Source organism: Blastocystis hominis (assembly GCF_000151665.1).
Source record: "Blastocystis hominis, Singapore isolate B (sub-type 7) whole genome shotgun sequence assembly, scaffold_4".
Lineage (NCBI taxonomy): Eukaryota > Bigyra > Opalinata > Blastocystidae > Blastocystis > Blastocystis hominis.
The window spans coordinates 943280-961339 of NW_013171849.1; the positions used below are offsets into that span (position 1 = coordinate 943280).

At 36.7% G+C, this 18060-nt stretch overlaps 3 protein-coding genes across 3 annotated transcripts; all 3 read left to right on the plus strand.

Moving 5' to 3' along the window:
- Window positions 1-1586: 1586 nt before the first annotated feature.
- GSBLH_T00003900001 (uncharacterized protein) lies at window positions 1587-3931 on the plus strand (the record flags this gene model as incomplete). The annotated part of the gene is made up of 3 exons (XM_013042726.1): window positions 1587-1626; window positions 1657-1725; window positions 1764-3931. The coding sequence occupies 3 exons, from the start codon at window positions 1587-1589 to the stop codon at window positions 3929-3931; spliced, it is 2277 nt and encodes a 758-aa protein (XP_012898180.1).
- A 487-nt stretch (window positions 3932-4418) lies between these two features.
- GSBLH_T00003901001 (Valyl-tRNA synthetase) lies at window positions 4419-6943 on the plus strand (the record flags this gene model as incomplete). The annotated part of the gene is made up of 10 exons (XM_013042727.1): window positions 4419-4487; window positions 4520-4636; window positions 4668-4892; window positions 4924-5007; window positions 5041-5190; window positions 5225-5438; window positions 5483-5723; window positions 5761-5845; window positions 5878-6623; window positions 6655-6943. 10 exons carry the CDS (start codon window positions 4419-4421, stop codon window positions 6941-6943), a joined length of 2220 nt encoding a protein of 739 aa, XP_012898181.1.
- A 1605-nt stretch (window positions 6944-8548) lies between these two features.
- On the plus strand, window positions 8549-11597 carry GSBLH_T00006735001 (uncharacterized protein; the record flags this gene model as incomplete). Its single annotated transcript, XM_013042728.1, has 19 exons — window positions 8549-8551; window positions 8583-8714; window positions 8745-8786; window positions 8816-8869; window positions 8901-8942; window positions 8975-9794; window positions 9831-9938; window positions 9984-10037; window positions 10068-10169; window positions 10210-10347; window positions 10421-10471; window positions 10522-10590; window positions 10622-10678; window positions 10732-10941; window positions 10976-11023; window positions 11080-11115; window positions 11186-11257; window positions 11288-11383; window positions 11443-11597. The coding sequence occupies 19 exons, from the start codon at window positions 8549-8551 to the stop codon at window positions 11595-11597; spliced, it is 2289 nt and encodes a 762-aa protein (XP_012898182.1).
- Window positions 11598-18060: the final 6463 nt, after the last annotated feature.

Consider the following 18060-nt stretch of genomic DNA (forward strand, 5'->3'; position numbering starts at 1 on the left):
GATTATACGAATAGCATAATCCTGAACTCTCTTTTCTGATTCAGATAACTCTGATTTCAATCGGTTCAATTCTTCTTTCTCATTTTCGCTCTCCTCAATTGATTTCTTCAAGTCTTCAATTTCCTTTTCTTTGATGGCCAAAGTAGAAATCAACTCTTCTTTTTCATTCTCACTTTCAACATTCGATTTCTTTAAGTCTTCAATTGATTTCTTTAGGTCTTCAGTTTCGCTTTCTTTGATAGCAAGAGTAGAAATCAACTCTTCTTTCTCATTTTCGCTCTCCTCAATTGATTTCTTCAAGTCTTCAATTGATTTCTTCAGGTCTTCAGTTTCGCTTTCTTTGATGGCCAAAGTAGAAATCAACTCTTCTTTCTCATTCTCACTTTCAACATTCGATTTCCTTAAGTCTTCAATTGATTTCTTTAGGTCTTCAGTTTCGCTTTCTTTAGTAGCAAGAGTGGAAATTAGTTCTTCTTTCTCATTTTCACTCTCCTCAATTGATTTCTTCAAGTCTTCTATCTCTTTATTCAATGTTGAGTTTTCCTTCTTTGTATTGATTATACGAATAGCATAATCCTGAACTCTCTTTTCTGATTCAGATAACTCTGATTTCAATCGGTTCAATTCTTCAGTTTCGCTTTCTTTGATAGCAAGAGTAGAAATCAACTCTTCTTTCTCATTTTCGCTCTCCTCAATTGATTTCTTTAAGTCTTCAATTTCCTTTTCTTTGATAGCCAGGTTAGAAATCAATTTTTCCTTCTCACTTTCATTTTGTTGCTTTAGCTGACTGTTTCTCTGTTCGAGTTCGATAATATACTGCTCGCATTTATTCAAATGATCCTAAGAGTAATCCAATAGATGTAAGTCAAACAGCATCAATATTAATACCAGAAGCAGAAGGATCTACACATTCGCTACTTTGAGAATTACTTGGATTCTTTGTCATATTTAGAAGTGGAGATAAATTCTTTCTAGATATTATTTCCATAATGCTGTCAAACAGAGAACTTAGGACAATAGAACTTTCAACTAAGGAGGGTAATATTGTAGAATAAGATGGTTTAACATCCTCTTCTTGGAAATCTTCGTTTCCCTCCCAGGGATCTCTATTATACCTTACAATAAAACAACACCATAAAGCCTACATCTTCCTTAACTTCAAAAAGAGTGATTTCTCGTTTCCTTTGTATTTTTGAGTAATAGTTCCTACCTAATTATAATAATTCAGTACAAGTAATCACCCAACTAATCATAATAGGGTCTACTTCAGTATAGAAGGAAACGAGTTGTTCTTCGATATCTGGAGGAATATAAAACGATTCCTCTCTAGAAGTCACCAGAAAAATAACATAAGTACTCATTCTTACTGACTTCATTCGCTGTAGACATGGCAATAACCCTAAGCTATATTTACTCTCAAGGATATAATAACAAAACGCTAACTTATCACTAATAAGAAAAATAAGCTTAGTTAATTGTATATTCTAGTCTATTCAAAAGTGTATCGAGAAATGATACACAAATTTTTGGAATACCAAATATATTGCCATATTCTATTATTGGTATTAAGCATTATTTCTGGTGTAATGACTTATTTTTCCTATATCTGTATATTCACAATAATCTGTATGTAGCAAGGTACTTTTCTAGTCATAGGTTGCATTATAACTACTGGATCAGCAGCAAGTTTATATACTGAAAACGCAGTAAATGAAGAAAACTATAGTAAGATCTTAACTTTGTTTGTAGAGTTATGCGTGTAGATTCTGCTGTAGACCACACTTCCATAGAAAATTCGGATTTTTCAAAGTTTTATGTACGAGATAAGTTACGTAGTCTGAATTTGGCTAACTTGGATTTGAGTGATAGTAGTGCAAATAATAAGATTTCAAGGAGTAAAGAAAATAGCTTACATGGTTTAAATAATGAAAATACGGCCAAAGAGGTGAATGAGTATACAGATTTGAGTATACCTTCTATAGCTCTATCTCGTGATACAGAACGTAAGCTTCAGGATCATAAAGCACACAGTAAGGTTGTGAAGCATAGTGTTATATTACCTCTTGTTGAAGCTTATTATCCTAAGACTAAAGCTGAGGCAGAGGAAGGTTCAGCCAAACTGAGCTCTACTGATGTTAGTTCAAATGGTCCTAAAGATATAACTACTGATGGAGTTGCTAATACTAATGTAACCTTCACGACGAAATTACATAACGACACTGAAAACAAGGAAGCTGTGGAACAAAAAGAGGAAAAGAAAGAAGCTGTGGAAGAGAATGAAGAAAAGAAAGAAGCTATAGAAGAGAATGAAGAAAAGAAAGAAGCTGTGGAAGAGAATGAAGAAAAGAAAGAAGTTGTGGAAGACAATGAAGAAAAGAAAGAAGCTGTAGAAGAAAATGAAGAAAAGAAAGAAGCTGTGGAAGAGAATGAAGAAAAGAAAGAAGCTGTGGAAGACAATGAAGAAAAGAAAGAAGCTGTGGAAGAGAATGAAGAAAAGAAAGAAGTTGTGGAAGACAAAGAAGAAAAGAAAGAAGCTGTGGAAGAAAATGAAGAAAAGAAAGAAGCTGTGGAAGACAATGAAGAAAAGAAAGAAGCTGTGGAAGAAAACGAAGAAAAGAAAGAAGCTGTGGAAGAGAATGAAGAAAAGAAAGAAGCTGTGGAAGAGAATGAAGAAAAGAAAGAAGCTGTGGAAGAGAATGAAGAAAAGAAAGAAGCTGTAGAAGAAAATGAAGAAAAGAAAGAAGCTGTGGAAGAAAACGAAGAAAAGAAAGAAGCTGTGGAAGAAAACGAAGAAAAGAAAGAAGCTGTGGAAGAAAATGAAGAAAAGAAAGAAGCTGTAGAAGAGAATGAAGAAAAGAAAGAAGCTGTGGAAGACAAAGAAGAAAAGAAAGAAGCTGTGGAAGAAAATGAAGAAAAGAAAGAAGCTGTGGAAGAAAACGAAGAAAAGAAAGAAGCTGTGGAAGACAAAGAAGAAAAGAAAGAAGCTGTGGAAGACAAAGAAGAAAAGAAAGAAGCTGTGGAAGAAAATGAAGAAAAGAAAGAAGCTGTGGAAGAAAACGAAGAAAAGAAAGAAGCTGTGGAAGACAAAGAAGAAAAGAAAGAAGCTGTAGAAGAGAATGAAGAAAAGAAAGAAGTTGTGGAAGACAATGAAGAAAAGAAAGACAGTCAAGTGATGGAACAAATCACTAGCACTAACAAGAGTCAAAAGAGGCGAAAAATCCATAAAAGAAAGTCTTCTCAAATAAACCAAATGGTTGTCTCACCAACAACTCAAGATATGAATCAATCTTCTACTAAGGAACCTAATACTAACAAGGATAGTTTATATATCGATAATTTAAAATTGGATAATATTAATAATATTGCTCTAATTAACACTAGTTCTCCCCAAAGTACTGAGGTGCATCCTTCCTCCACAGCATTACCTGTCATGCCCGATGCAGTATTGCTATCGAATAAAGATAAGGAACAACATAAGCAAATCGAAGCCATCGTTTCAAAATCCAATTCTGTTCCTGAGTCTATTGCTAAGGATGCCGTGGACCCTGGAAAACCTGATGAGATGTCAAGCCCATCTATGAATTCAGATTTATCTCATCGGTCTCGTGATCCAGTCCATCATCCAGAATACCCCTATGATAGACCGTATCATCTTCGTTCAAGTGAGGGATATCGAGGCAGACTACGCTTCAATGCGAAGATTATACGAAAGAATATTATAGAAGTACAAATTTCTAGTCATCAGGACGTTTCCTGTTATATTATTGGTCGTTCAGGCCAACGTTCACCCAAGACCACTATCTATTCTACAAAGGGGCGTACTCGCCATATTCACCTATCTTCTTGGTTTACTCCTTATCAGGTAGAATGTGGAGACAATGATGTCTGTACGGTTACAGAGAGGGGCTTGATGAGTAGATGGATGGCATAGAGTATCATTGCAGGATTCGGGATATTCGTTCAAAGCCAGACTAGTTGTCTTGGTTTTATTTGTGTCAGTTCTGTGTTTCTTAACTTTCTTGTAGGAATGGCTCGCTGTTTTAAACGTAGAATCTACTATTTCTTGACTCAATCTGTTCTGGAAGATGGTGAAATCGAAGAGGAGAATACTTTACTTGACGAGTCTTCTCATTCCTATTCGGAATCCCACCATCAAGATGGAGAAGAATACAAGCAGGATCTTATTAGTAAAAAAGCCGGCAATGGTAAAAAGGGAAGAAAGTCCAGAGATTATTTTCATTTGAATCCTTATGTCAATTGCCCACATTGTAGGCCTTTTCTATTTTTATGATATTTAGGTGGGTACCAAAACAATCGGAATGCAGTGGTGTGCCTTAAGTGCAACAATATGTTAGGACAGAGAAAATATTGGAGTGTTTGTTGAAATTACTATTTTACCTACAATAGGAGGAAAGGAGATGCTATCGTTTCGGAACATAAAATACACACAGTATCTCATTAGAAAAGGGCTTTCTGTGTGTTATTCGGCCCCTTTACGTATTTCAGATTGTTATTTTAGATTCTAGAGCTTCCTGTTGTTTATGAGCCAAAAGACACAGAACCAAAATGGAATGCCTTTTGGAAAACAAGTGTTGACTTAACTCCACATCCGGAGTCAAGCAATATTTTCACCATGGTTTGTTATAAGGGAAGGAGTTGTTTTTTAGGTTTTGCCTCCACCAAATGTAACTGGACATCTTCACCTCGGTCATGCGCTCACAGTAGCTATAGAAGATGCGGCTGTGCGTTTTCATCGTATGAAAGATCAAAATGTGAACTGGATTCCTGGAATGGATCATGCCGGAATAGCCACCCAAGCACTATTTGATAAGAAGCTTGCACGCGATGGGAAAAAGCGTGAGGACATGGATAGAGAGGAATATACAAAGCTTGTATGTAGATGGTAGGACTAGTAGTGTGTAGTTAATGGAATGGAGTCAAGAGCATCGAAATCACATACGAGGACAACTGCAGTCCTTAGGAGGATTGCTGAATTGGGATCAAGAGGTGCTTTTTTACATAATGCCTATAATTACGTAGTTCTATACATTAGATCCTGATTATCAAAAACTTGTATCAACTAGTTTCATTCAGTTGTTCTCCCAGGGAGATATTTACCGAGGGGAGAAGATGCTGCACTTTTGCCCGACATTACAGTCCGTTGTCAGCGATATTGAGGTCGACTGGATTGTATTCTTGATTCGCAGCTTGATGAGTGGAATAGGACATTTCAAAACGCCAGACAATCAAACTCCCATCAGGAAAGCAGACCGAGGTTGGAGTGATATATGATCTGAAGTATCCTGTGAAAGGAAGAGAGGGAGAGTTTTTGACTGTCTCCACCACACGCCCAGAAACTATTTTTGGGGATTGTGCTGTTGCTATCAATAGTTCAGACCCGCAATCTATGGCAAGAAGATCACTTTGTATTACATATAGTAGAAATACAAGGGCGGAGAGGCGATAAACCCCTTAACTGGAGAGGCGATGCCAATCATTGTGGACGATATTCTGGTAAATCTTGAATCGGAAGATTTGGGAAAGTGTGTTAAGGTGACTCCATTTCATGATTTCGATGACTATGCTTTTGGTGTTCGGCACCATATTCGCGGGAGATGCGTGATTGATGCATCTGGACATCTCTGCAACAGTGGAGAATATTCTGGAATGGAGCGGTTTGCTGCACGACAGTCGGTAATCGAAGAACTCGATAGGAAGAGTCTGTGTGCTATTGATGGATATGATTCTTATTTTATGTAGTCTTCTCAATGCACGTTCCCACAAAATGCGTATTCCGTTATGTTCGCGTACCGGAGATGTTTTGGAGCCGCGCTTATTAAACCAGGTGGGAACTATTTTCGTTTCGTTGAGACACAGTGGTTCTTCAAGACGGGAACTGTCTCTTCCACCGTGCTGTCTGCCTGCTCGGATCTTGTGGAGAAGCAGCGTCTGCGCCCTTCTTCATCGCTGCACAATCTGGCGCAGTATCTGAAGGCTCCGGAAGATTGGTGCCTGTCCCGTCAGCTGTGGTGGGGCCACCGGATTCCTGCATTCAGAGTGAACACGAAGCAGCCACTGTCGGCACTTCCGCCATGCGGTCCTCATCACTGCCAAGAGAAAGGGGAACTATGGGTGATCGCCTCTTCTGCGAGGGAGGCTTCAGCTATAACCGAAAAGCTAGGAATACCTGCTGGAAGCTACACGTTAGAACAGGACGAAGATGTTTTGGATACTTGGTTTTCTTCGGGTCTTGTTCCCTTTATTATTACAAAGGGGAAGAGTATTTCGCTGATGGAGACAGGAAAGGATATTCTGTTTTTTTGGGTGTGCCGAATGAGCTGGCTCTATGAATCTCTCCAGCATTCGTTCCCATTTGACGCGATCGCGCTCCATTCCATGGTAGTCGATCCTTCTGGGAAGAAAATGTCCAAATCCCGTGGGAACGTGATCGATCCGATGGATATAATCAATGGCCAAACCTTACCGAATCTCATCGAAGCAATTACTGCTCGAAAAGAATTGAGTCCCAAGGAAAAATCCGTGTCTGTCGCAAGCATGAAGCGTTTATTTCCTAAAGGAATTCGGAATTATGGAAGCGATGTTCTGCGCCTGGCTCTACTCAGGTATCGGTTGATTCTATGTTGTAAGTTTTAGCGAGGCAAATCGGATCGGAGGGATAAAGATTAGTCCGGTAAAGCTGGAGTATGGCCGATATATTTCGAACAAGCTATGGAATTTGTTTCGTTTATATGTGAACTACTCGCAAGATGTGAGTGCTCCAATCCATAGTGTGACTCAAGGATCTACCTTGGTCGAGAAATACATTCTGAGTAAATGTGAAGCGGTCGCTCGCGAAATGGAAGGTGATCTAGACATGTATGATGTGGAGAAAGCGTGCCAAAAATCAACAGACTTTTTACTAAACGTGGTTTGTGATTTGTAAGAAACCCTCTTTGCACTGATAAATTAGTTTTGTAGAATTTGTCAAGGCTGATCTGAAAGGGAACTCGGAAACAAAGATTCATTCTCTGGGTGTCTTCAGAACCGTGCTTTCTCATGTATTGAATCAGCTTCATTTATTCCTCCCCCATGAGACAGAAGAGATCAATTCCCAGCTGTCTCAGCCGTTTTGCTCTCTTCTCGAACAGAAATACTTTACAAAAGACAATTTATTACGGCATGGCGCAATCGATCCTGACGCAATAAGCAAAGTGGAAGTTTTCTCTCTGGTTTGCTGTGATGTAGGAAGGGATTTTACTGGTTCACGATGTTCGAAGTCTTCAGAAATTGGTAGGCGATCTTCATACAGATCGATCCAATCCTTCGATTCCATGTGGTTTGCTGTTGAATCAATATGCAAAAAATCTATCTGTTGACCAACTCACGATTGTGAAACGACTTACACGGGTCGACATTCAGATTATGCACAAACTTCCTGACTATTCTCAAATACATATGCCTTCCCAGCTCCCAGGAATATCGGTCCTGTTCGCGATTCCTGAAGAGCGGCAGGTCGGCGTTATAAAGCAACTGCAAGACAATTTAAAGGGCATAGAGAAAAAGATAAGGACCAGTGAGGCAAAGTTGGAATCGATTCGTCAGAATCTTAAAAATCCGATGTTTTTAGAGCGAGCAAGTAAAGAAGTTTGCGAGCAAACAAAAAATGATGAAAAAGTCGTTGAAGAGAATTGTAAGGTTTTACAAAAGAATAGAGATATTTTACTATCACTTATTCGAGAAAATTTATTTTTTGTTTGTTTGAACGAATTGCTTTCACTCTCAAAAGCACGTGAATGTGCTGAAAGTATATGTATTCTCAACACAATTAATATATACACATATATATATTGTGTTCTAAATAATATGCTCCAGGATAAAGCGACTGACAACAAAATTATGAATACTTGTCCTAATAATACTTTGTCCTAATTCTGGATGCCTGGTTATCTTTACCAATTAAAGGATATAAAGGTGAATCCTATTTAATCATACGATTGTTTAGAGGATGAGATCCCTAGTGTTGTCTTCATTATTGTCTTCATCAAAGTTATCTTCACTATTGTCGTCCTCAGAGTCGTCTTCATTATTGTCGTCCTCAGAGTCGTCTTCACCTCCCCCTCCTCCGCATTACAACTAAGCATATTATCGAAACATGAATATCAAAGGTATATTACCCAACACCAAACGACGACACACATTATCAACAGAGCTATCCTTCCTCTACATAACATGGCTTTTCGCTCATATTATGTAATAAAAAACGAAACAAAACTAAAATACAAAATTGAAAATAAAAAGTTCTTAAACTCAGCTTATCTCTTTCAATATAATAGTTAATTTTTGTTTTATGGAGTTTTCTAGCAAAACTAAGTTCATCAAAGACATTATAAGTCAATGCATTCCCAGGCTATTGGATCAACCCGAATGTTGTGGTATAGATTATCCTACTATTCCTATAATAGCTATATGTTATGAAAACAATTGTGATACCGGTATAAATAGTTGCATTCATCGTTTTTGTCATAATTGCCTTTATAGCTGCGTACAAATGGTATTTTTGATATATTTGATCTAAAATATAGAACAAATTCTCATGTCCCATATGTTCTGAAGCCTTTTCAGTAGTAATAACGGATAAAGTACTTTTGTATGGATGGAATTACTATGAGGACTATGAAGTACAACTTCAGCAAATTATTATGTCTGAATCTACTGTACGTGTATTCTTCTTTTTTACCTTATAGAACGTCATCATGGATATTGGAAAAGTGAAATACTTTACAACCGTAGCTGTTGGTGCTGTTTTGAACTTTAGGAAATCCGTTTCTTGTGTCTAATTCTGTCAATTGTATACAGGTTGCCAGATAATGTATATTTTGATCTGCGAATTGATATTCTAGGCATTCAACATCATAAGCTGCCGTATTAAGGAGTTTAATTTCGTATTTTATTGGTAAGGGTGGGTGAGGTTTAGGAACAAATCAAGCGGATTATAGACTCCGCAGAGAGGAAACTGAATCATGAATTAGCGCTTCTTCCTGATTCTGAAGTAATCAATTTGTTTTTTAATGCAAACTTTGTAAATGATGTAAATCAAGGTTTTTGGTTTATCAAAGGCTCTAGAAGTGACATGGTGAAAGCTTATTTTCAAAATGGAATTACTATTGAAGGAGTATTTCGAGATAGCATGCCGACTGGAAATTGTATTGTAACATTTACAGAGCAGAATGTGGAATCAGAAGTCGAGTTTAAGAATGGGAAACGAAGTGGTTTTGCCACTTATGATTATAAGAATAATGGGCTTTTCGTTGTTTGCAATGTAGCGGACAGATACTCTACTTTATGTAAATCAATCGTCCCTTATACTCGAAACTATTACAATCACTCAGCTCTTTGTATTGGCGATAATTCTTTCAAAATCGAGAGTATAAAGTGGAAAGGGGAAGAGCTTGATATGGGAAAGAACCCGGGGCTGAAATGGCTGCTTGAGAATTTTGATGTGGCTCAACGTCACATTCGATTCAATATGACAGGAAATTTGCGAAGGAGATTGCCCGAAGACTACCAATTGTGGGCTGGCAATAAAGAGTTCTCTCGATTGGAACATGTTACCTTATGCGCGCAAAAGATCATTAAGCGAGATGTAGTGAATTACTTGCTGCCTGCTGTTCAAAAACTCTCGAGTCTGAACACTTTCCTTCTTAGGAGTTCAGATCTACTTTCACAGCCTGCTATTGATACAGATGTAAAACTGTTCACGGAAAATGCTTCAATAATCTTTCCCATCCTACAATGTAGTCCATTCTTGAGGTTGCTTCAGTTCATTGCAGTTCCACGCTCTCTTCTGATCTTTGGAGACCCAAAGGAGGAGGAAGAGATGAACAGATTTTGCTTACACCTCAGCGAACTGAAGCACCTAACAGATTTGATTTTTGAGAGTAGGCATTATTATTCCTTTGGATTAGAATAAGAGTGTTTTTTAGTCAAAGACTTGCATATTAATGAGGAACTTCAATTAGAACGTCTGATCTTGAAAGGTAGGTCTTCTTGTTGCTCGAATGATGTAGAAATCAATATTGAAATGTTGGATCTTGTTTATAGTTGTACAAGATTGGAACTATTGCATATTAAGGATTGCATGAAAGTAAAAAGCATTTTTATTCATAATGGTACGATACCTAATTGTCAAGAACTGAAAATCATGAGTAGAACTACAAGATAAGCTTGAGCTTGTAGATTGCAATAGCTTAAGGGAAATCGTTATTGGAAGTGACAATATTTCGAAGGAAGATGCTAATGCGAATATTGATATAACTGATCTACAAAACTTAGAGATACTCAAGATCGGTTCGAATTCATGCAGAAATGCATTTCTCTTTCAGTTGAGTAGATTCTTGTTGTTTCGGATATTTGACGATAGATTTAATGATGTTGCGATCTTTTTCTGTGGGCGAGTTAGGGTTTTGCAACTGTAAATCGGTTCGATTTTTGAGTGGAGCTCGTTGCGATGTTTAATCATAGACACACCATATTTAAGCGAACTTAAGATAGGAAATCGGGCGTTTAAAGAGTCTACCTTAGATATAGCCAGTTGGATACGTTTCACGTGCCTTATATTTAGTGCCTCTGTTGTTTTTGCGAGAGTTTGTGATTGGAGACTCTTGCTTCACAAACACTAGTATATTTGTTCCGATGAGTGAGAATCACGATATCTTCCTTTACAAATTGTAGAAATTCCAAACATCGACAAGCTAGTAATCGGAAATAATTCTTTTACAAATACGCGCATTGCTCCAATTGCTTGTATTCCTGAATCACAAGAGGATCTAGACGAGAAATACAATAATCCGTTCGAAATAGAGAAGAAGAAAAAGGATATTGAGAATATCATGAGGAAGCAAGAACTATCTAAGGAAGACTTTACTTTGAATATGAAGTTCCGTAAGAAAAGGAAGGAAAGTGAGATAAAATGTAGCTTTTTCTTTATTGAAGGAGATTATAATCGGTGAGAAATGCTTTTACAGTACTGTTGTGTTTATGGTTCATCGTCTACACTCTCATACCTTTTCTAAAATCTAGATACTCCTCAGTTAGAATCAATAACGATCAAGAAAGGTTCCTTTCATGATATGCAGTCGTTAAGTCTATCATGTTTTTTTCTTTATGGAGTCAAGTTGAAATCTAGATTTGCCAAATTTGAAAGAGTTTTATATTGATCCTGAATTAAATAAGTCGCTTTACAACATTCGGATATTCAGTAGAGGTGAGTCAAGCTTGTAACAAGTAGAAGTTGAGCAATTACAAGGGATTGGATATGCAACAGCAGAGCACTCGATGATGGAGGTACTTGATTTTCCATGCCTTTCGAATTTTCTTTATAATGGTTTGTCTGGATGGTTTATGTAATCTGAATAGGAATCCATGAAGAGTTGTTGGCTTTAGCAAAGAAGCCGAGAACCATTGAAGATGAAAAGAAGCATCCTAATGACTATTTTGCTGGACCCAATGAATACAAAGGACATATATGTTATGAAATAAAAGAACTGACGGATGATTATATTGATTCCCGACGTAATGAGTTAAGGCATTCAAATTGAATTAGCTTGTTTCTTTGAAAATACAATTCTTAGAAAAAAGGATTGTATATACATATATATACATATATACTATGTGTTGCATACAAACATCCTTCAATAAATAATGCAAGCAATTATGATTCTATTTCTTCTTCAGTCGAATCTTCGTGATAAACGACATCAGTGAATTCCTCAGATACATCTATCAATGAGGCAATAAATTGATTTTTCAACTGTGAATATTAGTTACTTCTGTATATAAGAATGATTCAGTAAGATTAACGACATGAAGATTGGGAATATCTAGAAATCGTTACTCTGTTATAATCCCACTATTTAGGGTCACAATACGAGGATTGCTAAAACTGTTCCAGTCAGACGTAAGCACAGTAAGACTAGGAAGATCTAACAATGATGAGGATAACGGGAGTAAACCTTGCATAACTAATGAGCAGGAAGTAGAGTATTCTCCTTCCAACGCTGTAAAGCCCAAATTAACCACCGTGAGCGATGGTAAATCTAAAAAGTAGGAATTCATCATTCATCGCGTACCCTCAAACACGGTCGTTAATGAGTCATGAAAGGCACCATCACCTAGAAGAATATTTTTCAGGCTGGGAAGCGCTACACTCGATAAAAGAACAAGTAATAATACCTCTAGCAGTGAAGGAGGCAGAGTAAAAGTTATAAGAATCAGATCCAATTACTCCAATACTTAAAGATTCCAGTTCAGGTAGTTCTACAAGCAAAAAGGAGCCAGCATAGTCATTAAAGCTATATACATCAATTTCAATTGTTTTGAGATGAGTACAATTTTGAATGTGGAATATGCGATATGAGTCGCTCATGGTAGAATTCTTTTCTTTGGCAAAGCTATTCATTCCAATTTGAATACTTTCTAATTTATCCAGATCTTCAATAACAAATGAATCTGTATGTTTGAAATTATTATCTCCAATTTGAACTATTTCCAAATCATCATATTCATCAAGATCAAACGATGGGATAGTCTTATCGTTACATGCATCATCAGCCACTATGAGATAGGTTGAGTTTGTAGGATAGGTTAAGAATTCATAGCAGTTCTCAATGATGTCAAGCGGTAAAGGTGTAGGAGTTGAAGTGCCTTCTTCAGGTATAGAAGGATCAAAAGAGGGGTCAGGCGAATATTCAGGAGCTGACGTAAAAGATGGTAAGGGAGTCCAAGTAATAGATGGTGTTTCAGTAGGATAAGGAATGGGTGAGTCCGTGATAGATGGAGCTTCGGTGGGAGCTTCAGTAGGATAGGGAACAGGTGAGTCGGTGACAGATGGAGTTTCGGTAGGAGGCAAAGTAGTAGGTACTTCGGTAGGAGGCAAAGTAGAAGGAAATTCAGTAGGATAGGGAACAGGTGAGTCGGTGATAGATGGAGTTTCGGTAGGAGGCAAAGTAGAAGGAACTTCGGTAGGAGGCAAAGTAGTAGGAGCTTCAGTAGGATAAGGAATGGGTGAGTCGGTGATAGATGGAGTTTCGGTAGGAGGCAAAGTAGAAGGAGCTTCAGTAGGATAAGGAATGGGTGAGTCGGTGATAGATGGAGTTTCGGTAGGAGCTTCGGTAGGATAGGGAACAGGTGAGTCGGTGACAGATGGAGTTTCGGTAGGAGGCAAAGTAGAAGGAACTTCGGTAGGAGGCAAAGTAGTAGGGGGCTCTGGAGATAGAGAACTATCACCTGATGGAAGTAAAGTTGTAGGAGGTTCAGTAGTACCTACATCTTCTTCAGGCAAAAACGTAGGGAAAAGGGTTGACGGTAAAGCTGTGTAATCCGGATCCAGGAAATCCAGTAAACAAGTATAATTATTAGACTTATTGAAACAAGCGGATAGAATATCAAATCCCGAACTTGTATAGCCTAAATCAATTAGTGCTACATCGAAAACCTCCGTCCTAATATATCCCTTATATCCCTTTTTATCCTCAAACTCGTTTATTATCTTATGAATAACAGTGTAGTCAACAGCAGAACTTCTCTCAATCATCGATAACTTGTCTGCAGCATAATCTCCTAAGCTTAACTGGAATTCTGAGCTCAGATGATTCACAATCACCTTATCAAAATTGAGCAATGAGCCTTCCTTTAGTATATTCTTCTTCATCAAGGGACAATTAATTTCCAATTTTCCAGTCGCTCCATCATAAATAACTCCACCCATCCCTGAAAAGCATCCATCATAAAAAACAATCTCCTCCAACTCAGGTGCATCAATAATTAGCAAGACGGTATTTGCAAAAGAATTATTGCCAAATATCAAAATGTGAAGATGTGTCAAGTTTGTAATCACAACTTCCTCAGTACTATTGAACGAATTATCACTGAAAGTCAGTTTGGTTACCCAAGAAGGAATAGTACTCAGATCTACATAAGAATCATCCACCACTATCTCGGTTGGCAAGGGCTGTGCTTTGACAGAGAACGCATAAGCCGCAATTCCTGCATAATTGGCGTTTGTTTCACTATCTTTAACAGGAAGGTTAAGGTAAATGGTTTCACAAGGAACCACATTCAAGCTCACCATCCACTTGTTCGGGTCATATCCATAGAGCACTCCATAAACAGAGGGCTGGCTGGTAGCACCTGTGAAAATCTTATCCTCACCCACATTCGTCACAAAACGAAGACGAAGAAGATTCAGAGCCATGAGCACCACTACAGGATCTCCCTCCGCAACGAGATTCATCAGTCCACTCTTATTAGGAACTTCCGGACGAGAGAAATCAAATTTATAAGTAAATACAGGGGCTGTACAAAGTTCATCTTCCGCAAGATGCATAGCCATAGAAAGGCTAATTAAGCCATACTCCTTGACAAAATGAATAATGTCATTCGAAGTGACATCATTTGGACGAATTTCGTACAGCTCGGGGAGGCATTTAAGAAGATATGTAACTGATAACATATCCTGTCTTCCCACAGCCTTTAAAGCTGCTTCAGCAGCTGCTATTGTAGCAGTAGCCCAAGAAGTAGAAATAGTATTCGAAATTGAGTATTCAGCAAGACCGCAGCATAAGTCTCGGGTAACATAATCTTGGACAAAGGTCTCATTTGTAATCTCGACTGGTTCAAAATATGACCCTAATCCACTATACTTAACTCCAAGGTCCATCATCTGCTCTAAATCGCTTGGTTTAAAGTCTGACAATATGGAATAATCAACATCATAGTCTTTATATCCAAAAATCTTGTTAATCTTCAAACAAAAAGAAAGAAAGTCCTCATAATGCTCCCTAAATATTAATCGACGAACGTGACTACTCTGCGTATATATCACAATCATCAACTAGTTTTGTGGAGTAATGACTGAGATATGTGGCATACCCCAACTTGTCACAAGTATATGGATAAAGAGCCAGACAAGGGTATAAACAAACACTAAAAAACAAAAAAACGGATAAAAATAACATAGCACGTCGAAAAAAGAATTAATAATTACCATAAACCCAGCAAACCTCATATGTACCCTATTCATAATTATTGGGACCAGCATTGCTAGCAACATTTTTGTAAGAATAGAAGATTATATATACACATAGATACAATGTGATTTATATAAATATACGCAAATAACGTCCGCAATATGAGCAACAAATGCTATAATATGGTTGGACATGTAATAGGCTGAGCTGATACACCAATTAACCGCAGTGGTATGAATCTTAAGATCAGGAGTCGAATAGGTGATTCTGTTTGGAATTCTCATCAGGAGTAATTAGGAATAGTTATAAGCAAGAAATAATAGCTGTGTTTGGATGACCGATGGAAGAATATATAAAGACGTATGTTATTGACCTTGCATGAGAAGTCATGAATTACACAGCTTGGCATTTCACGCGTATATACCTAGTATCAATTATTAAAGCGAATTTTAAAACAATTTCTCAAAGAGCGATTTAGTTGATTATGAATCGTCCAACTTGCCTGTGAATACTAAATAATGATGGAGTAGTGAATAAGATTTTCTCAACATATTTGAAAATAGAGCCAATGTAATTCTTGCCATTCATGTGTTTCCTTTTGTGATAATAGGTTGAATATAGGTAAAAAAGCCATATTATATTCAAGCTAGAATAAAAAGGGCGAATTAATAATGGTTGATGAGGTTGCTTATACTTGGTATGTATTGTAAATGGCTAAAGCAATCTAAACTGTATGAAGCAGGAACTAAGATGAAAATAGCCTTCTGATGGAATGCCATAGGAAAAACCTAAAGTTTGGTGCTATTTTCTACTACCATATACATATATTATTATTCATTGCTGACACATATCGTGTATATAGAATAATATTGATGTTTGTCTTTATTCTTATTTTTATCTTGATATGAACTTCAAATGTATCTACACTATGTATCTTCTTACAAGGGATAAAATAAAAAAACTGATTGAAGTAGAATTGTGACAAACTCCTTTGAGATTGCGTTTTCATTCTTCATGTTCATTTCGTTAATTCTTGACTTGTATCAAATCTAGAGATTGTAGGAAATGTAAAAAGCATAAAAACAAGGATGGGTCAATGAAGAGAGCGGGAACGCTTTATCTGTCTGCATCTAAATTAAGGCTTGCATTCATGATGGTTCAAATCGCTGTTTCGGATGAACCGAGTCCTGGCCACTCTTATTCAAAAGGTGTTTATAGCATCAAGTCGTTTCATGACAGGTGAATCTTTACAATGATTATGCGATTGATAAAATCAGAAAGAAAGAAAGATAGATAGATAGATAAATAGATGCGATGAATGAAAAGCGACAATCGAAATTGGAGCTTTATCATGTGTTTCAAACACAGAAAACAATCAGAAATGAGTGAGACGCCCTCCAATTGGACGGATTATCGTTTCTACACCCATATAATTCGATCCAAACCCGATCGACAGCAATAACTCATGATTCTCCACCACAAATTGTGAAAATTGTAGAAACTGGTTGTGTAGTTGGAGTACTCGCTACGCCAATCAAATGTGAAGAACTTGTTTAGATTTCTTAGTGAATCTTTTTCGAACCAAATGGTTAGCTATGTACACATGGATATATGGATTCCATTGAGTCCAAAATAACAGATAGTATGTGAGATAAAGAAAGAAGTGATTGCGATGATTGACCTAGACTGGATGGATAAGATAAAGTTGCAGGAGATCAACTGTTAAATAGAACGATGTAAATAAGGTAAATGGCTGTGTACCCCAGTAGAAAGTTGGATTATTGCGGGTGTAGTGTGAAACGAAACGAAACAAAACGTAACGAAACGAAATGAATATGATGTGAACTGTGAACTGTGATTATGATATATGATATATGTGATGTACTATTAGGACTGTTGAGTAGTGAGGATTATTAGTAAAATGGTATTACAGTGGTTGCAACAAGTGAAGGCGATTAAAATAATGGACTAAGAGCGTCCTGGATTGAATGGGAACATGAATAACGATAGGACGAAGACTGAAATAGAAACTAATTATGATTAATTGTATACAAAATAAAAAAAACAAAAGGAAAGCAAAAGATATCAAAAGATATGTTTGAACAAAGGCGGTCAGGACTAGGAAGCAAAACGTTCAACAAATAGCAATAAAAATAACATTAAGGTATTTTGACATATCCAGAATTGTAACTCCGATGTATATTGTTATCGATATCTTCTTCTTATTTTTTGGATTGATAATCTTAACAGCCTGTAGATTTGTATCACATAATCACTGTTTACATTTAAGAAAAACAAAATTAAAATTTAGAATGATATCTTATTGTGATCTTTTCCGTAAACAAATTAAATCCTTTATCGCCGAAAGTTTAAATTAGCCATTTTTAATATTCGCTACAAAAAAGAATCGCTATTTGTATATAAATGAGTGATTTTTTGTTCTTATTTCAAAAAATATACCCACATGTTCAATAATGAATTGTACTTGTCTAAATATAATTAAACATTATAATGAAACAATATTACTCTTCACCCAAGGTGTTGACTAAGTTGCAACATCGTATAAAGCAAAAATCATGCTTCTTAGGTAATATACAAAACCTAGTTTTATAATTAGCCATTTCTTTTCAATCATATCACCAATATCAAAACACTAACACATTGCTTATTTGAATCAGTATAGCGCTATTCTTATGTAAATACAAAATGAATATTGATATTACGATTAAGTAATGTCATTACTACAATATCACATTCTGAATTAAATCCTTCTTAGTTATATGTATCCGATAACTACATTAGGATTATCTACTGAAGTTAGCCAAGAATTCACTTCTATTTGCATAAAATTAACATTTTGATAAAACATCATTCTATTTTTTCTCATATTAGTTATCTATATCAAGACAATCGATAGATTCAATCTCATCATCCATTTCTGAATATCGAATAGAGACTATAATTATTATTCTATTTGGATCGTTGTTATTCTCCAAATATGGAATCTATATGTTTACGATTTCAATTTGTCTTT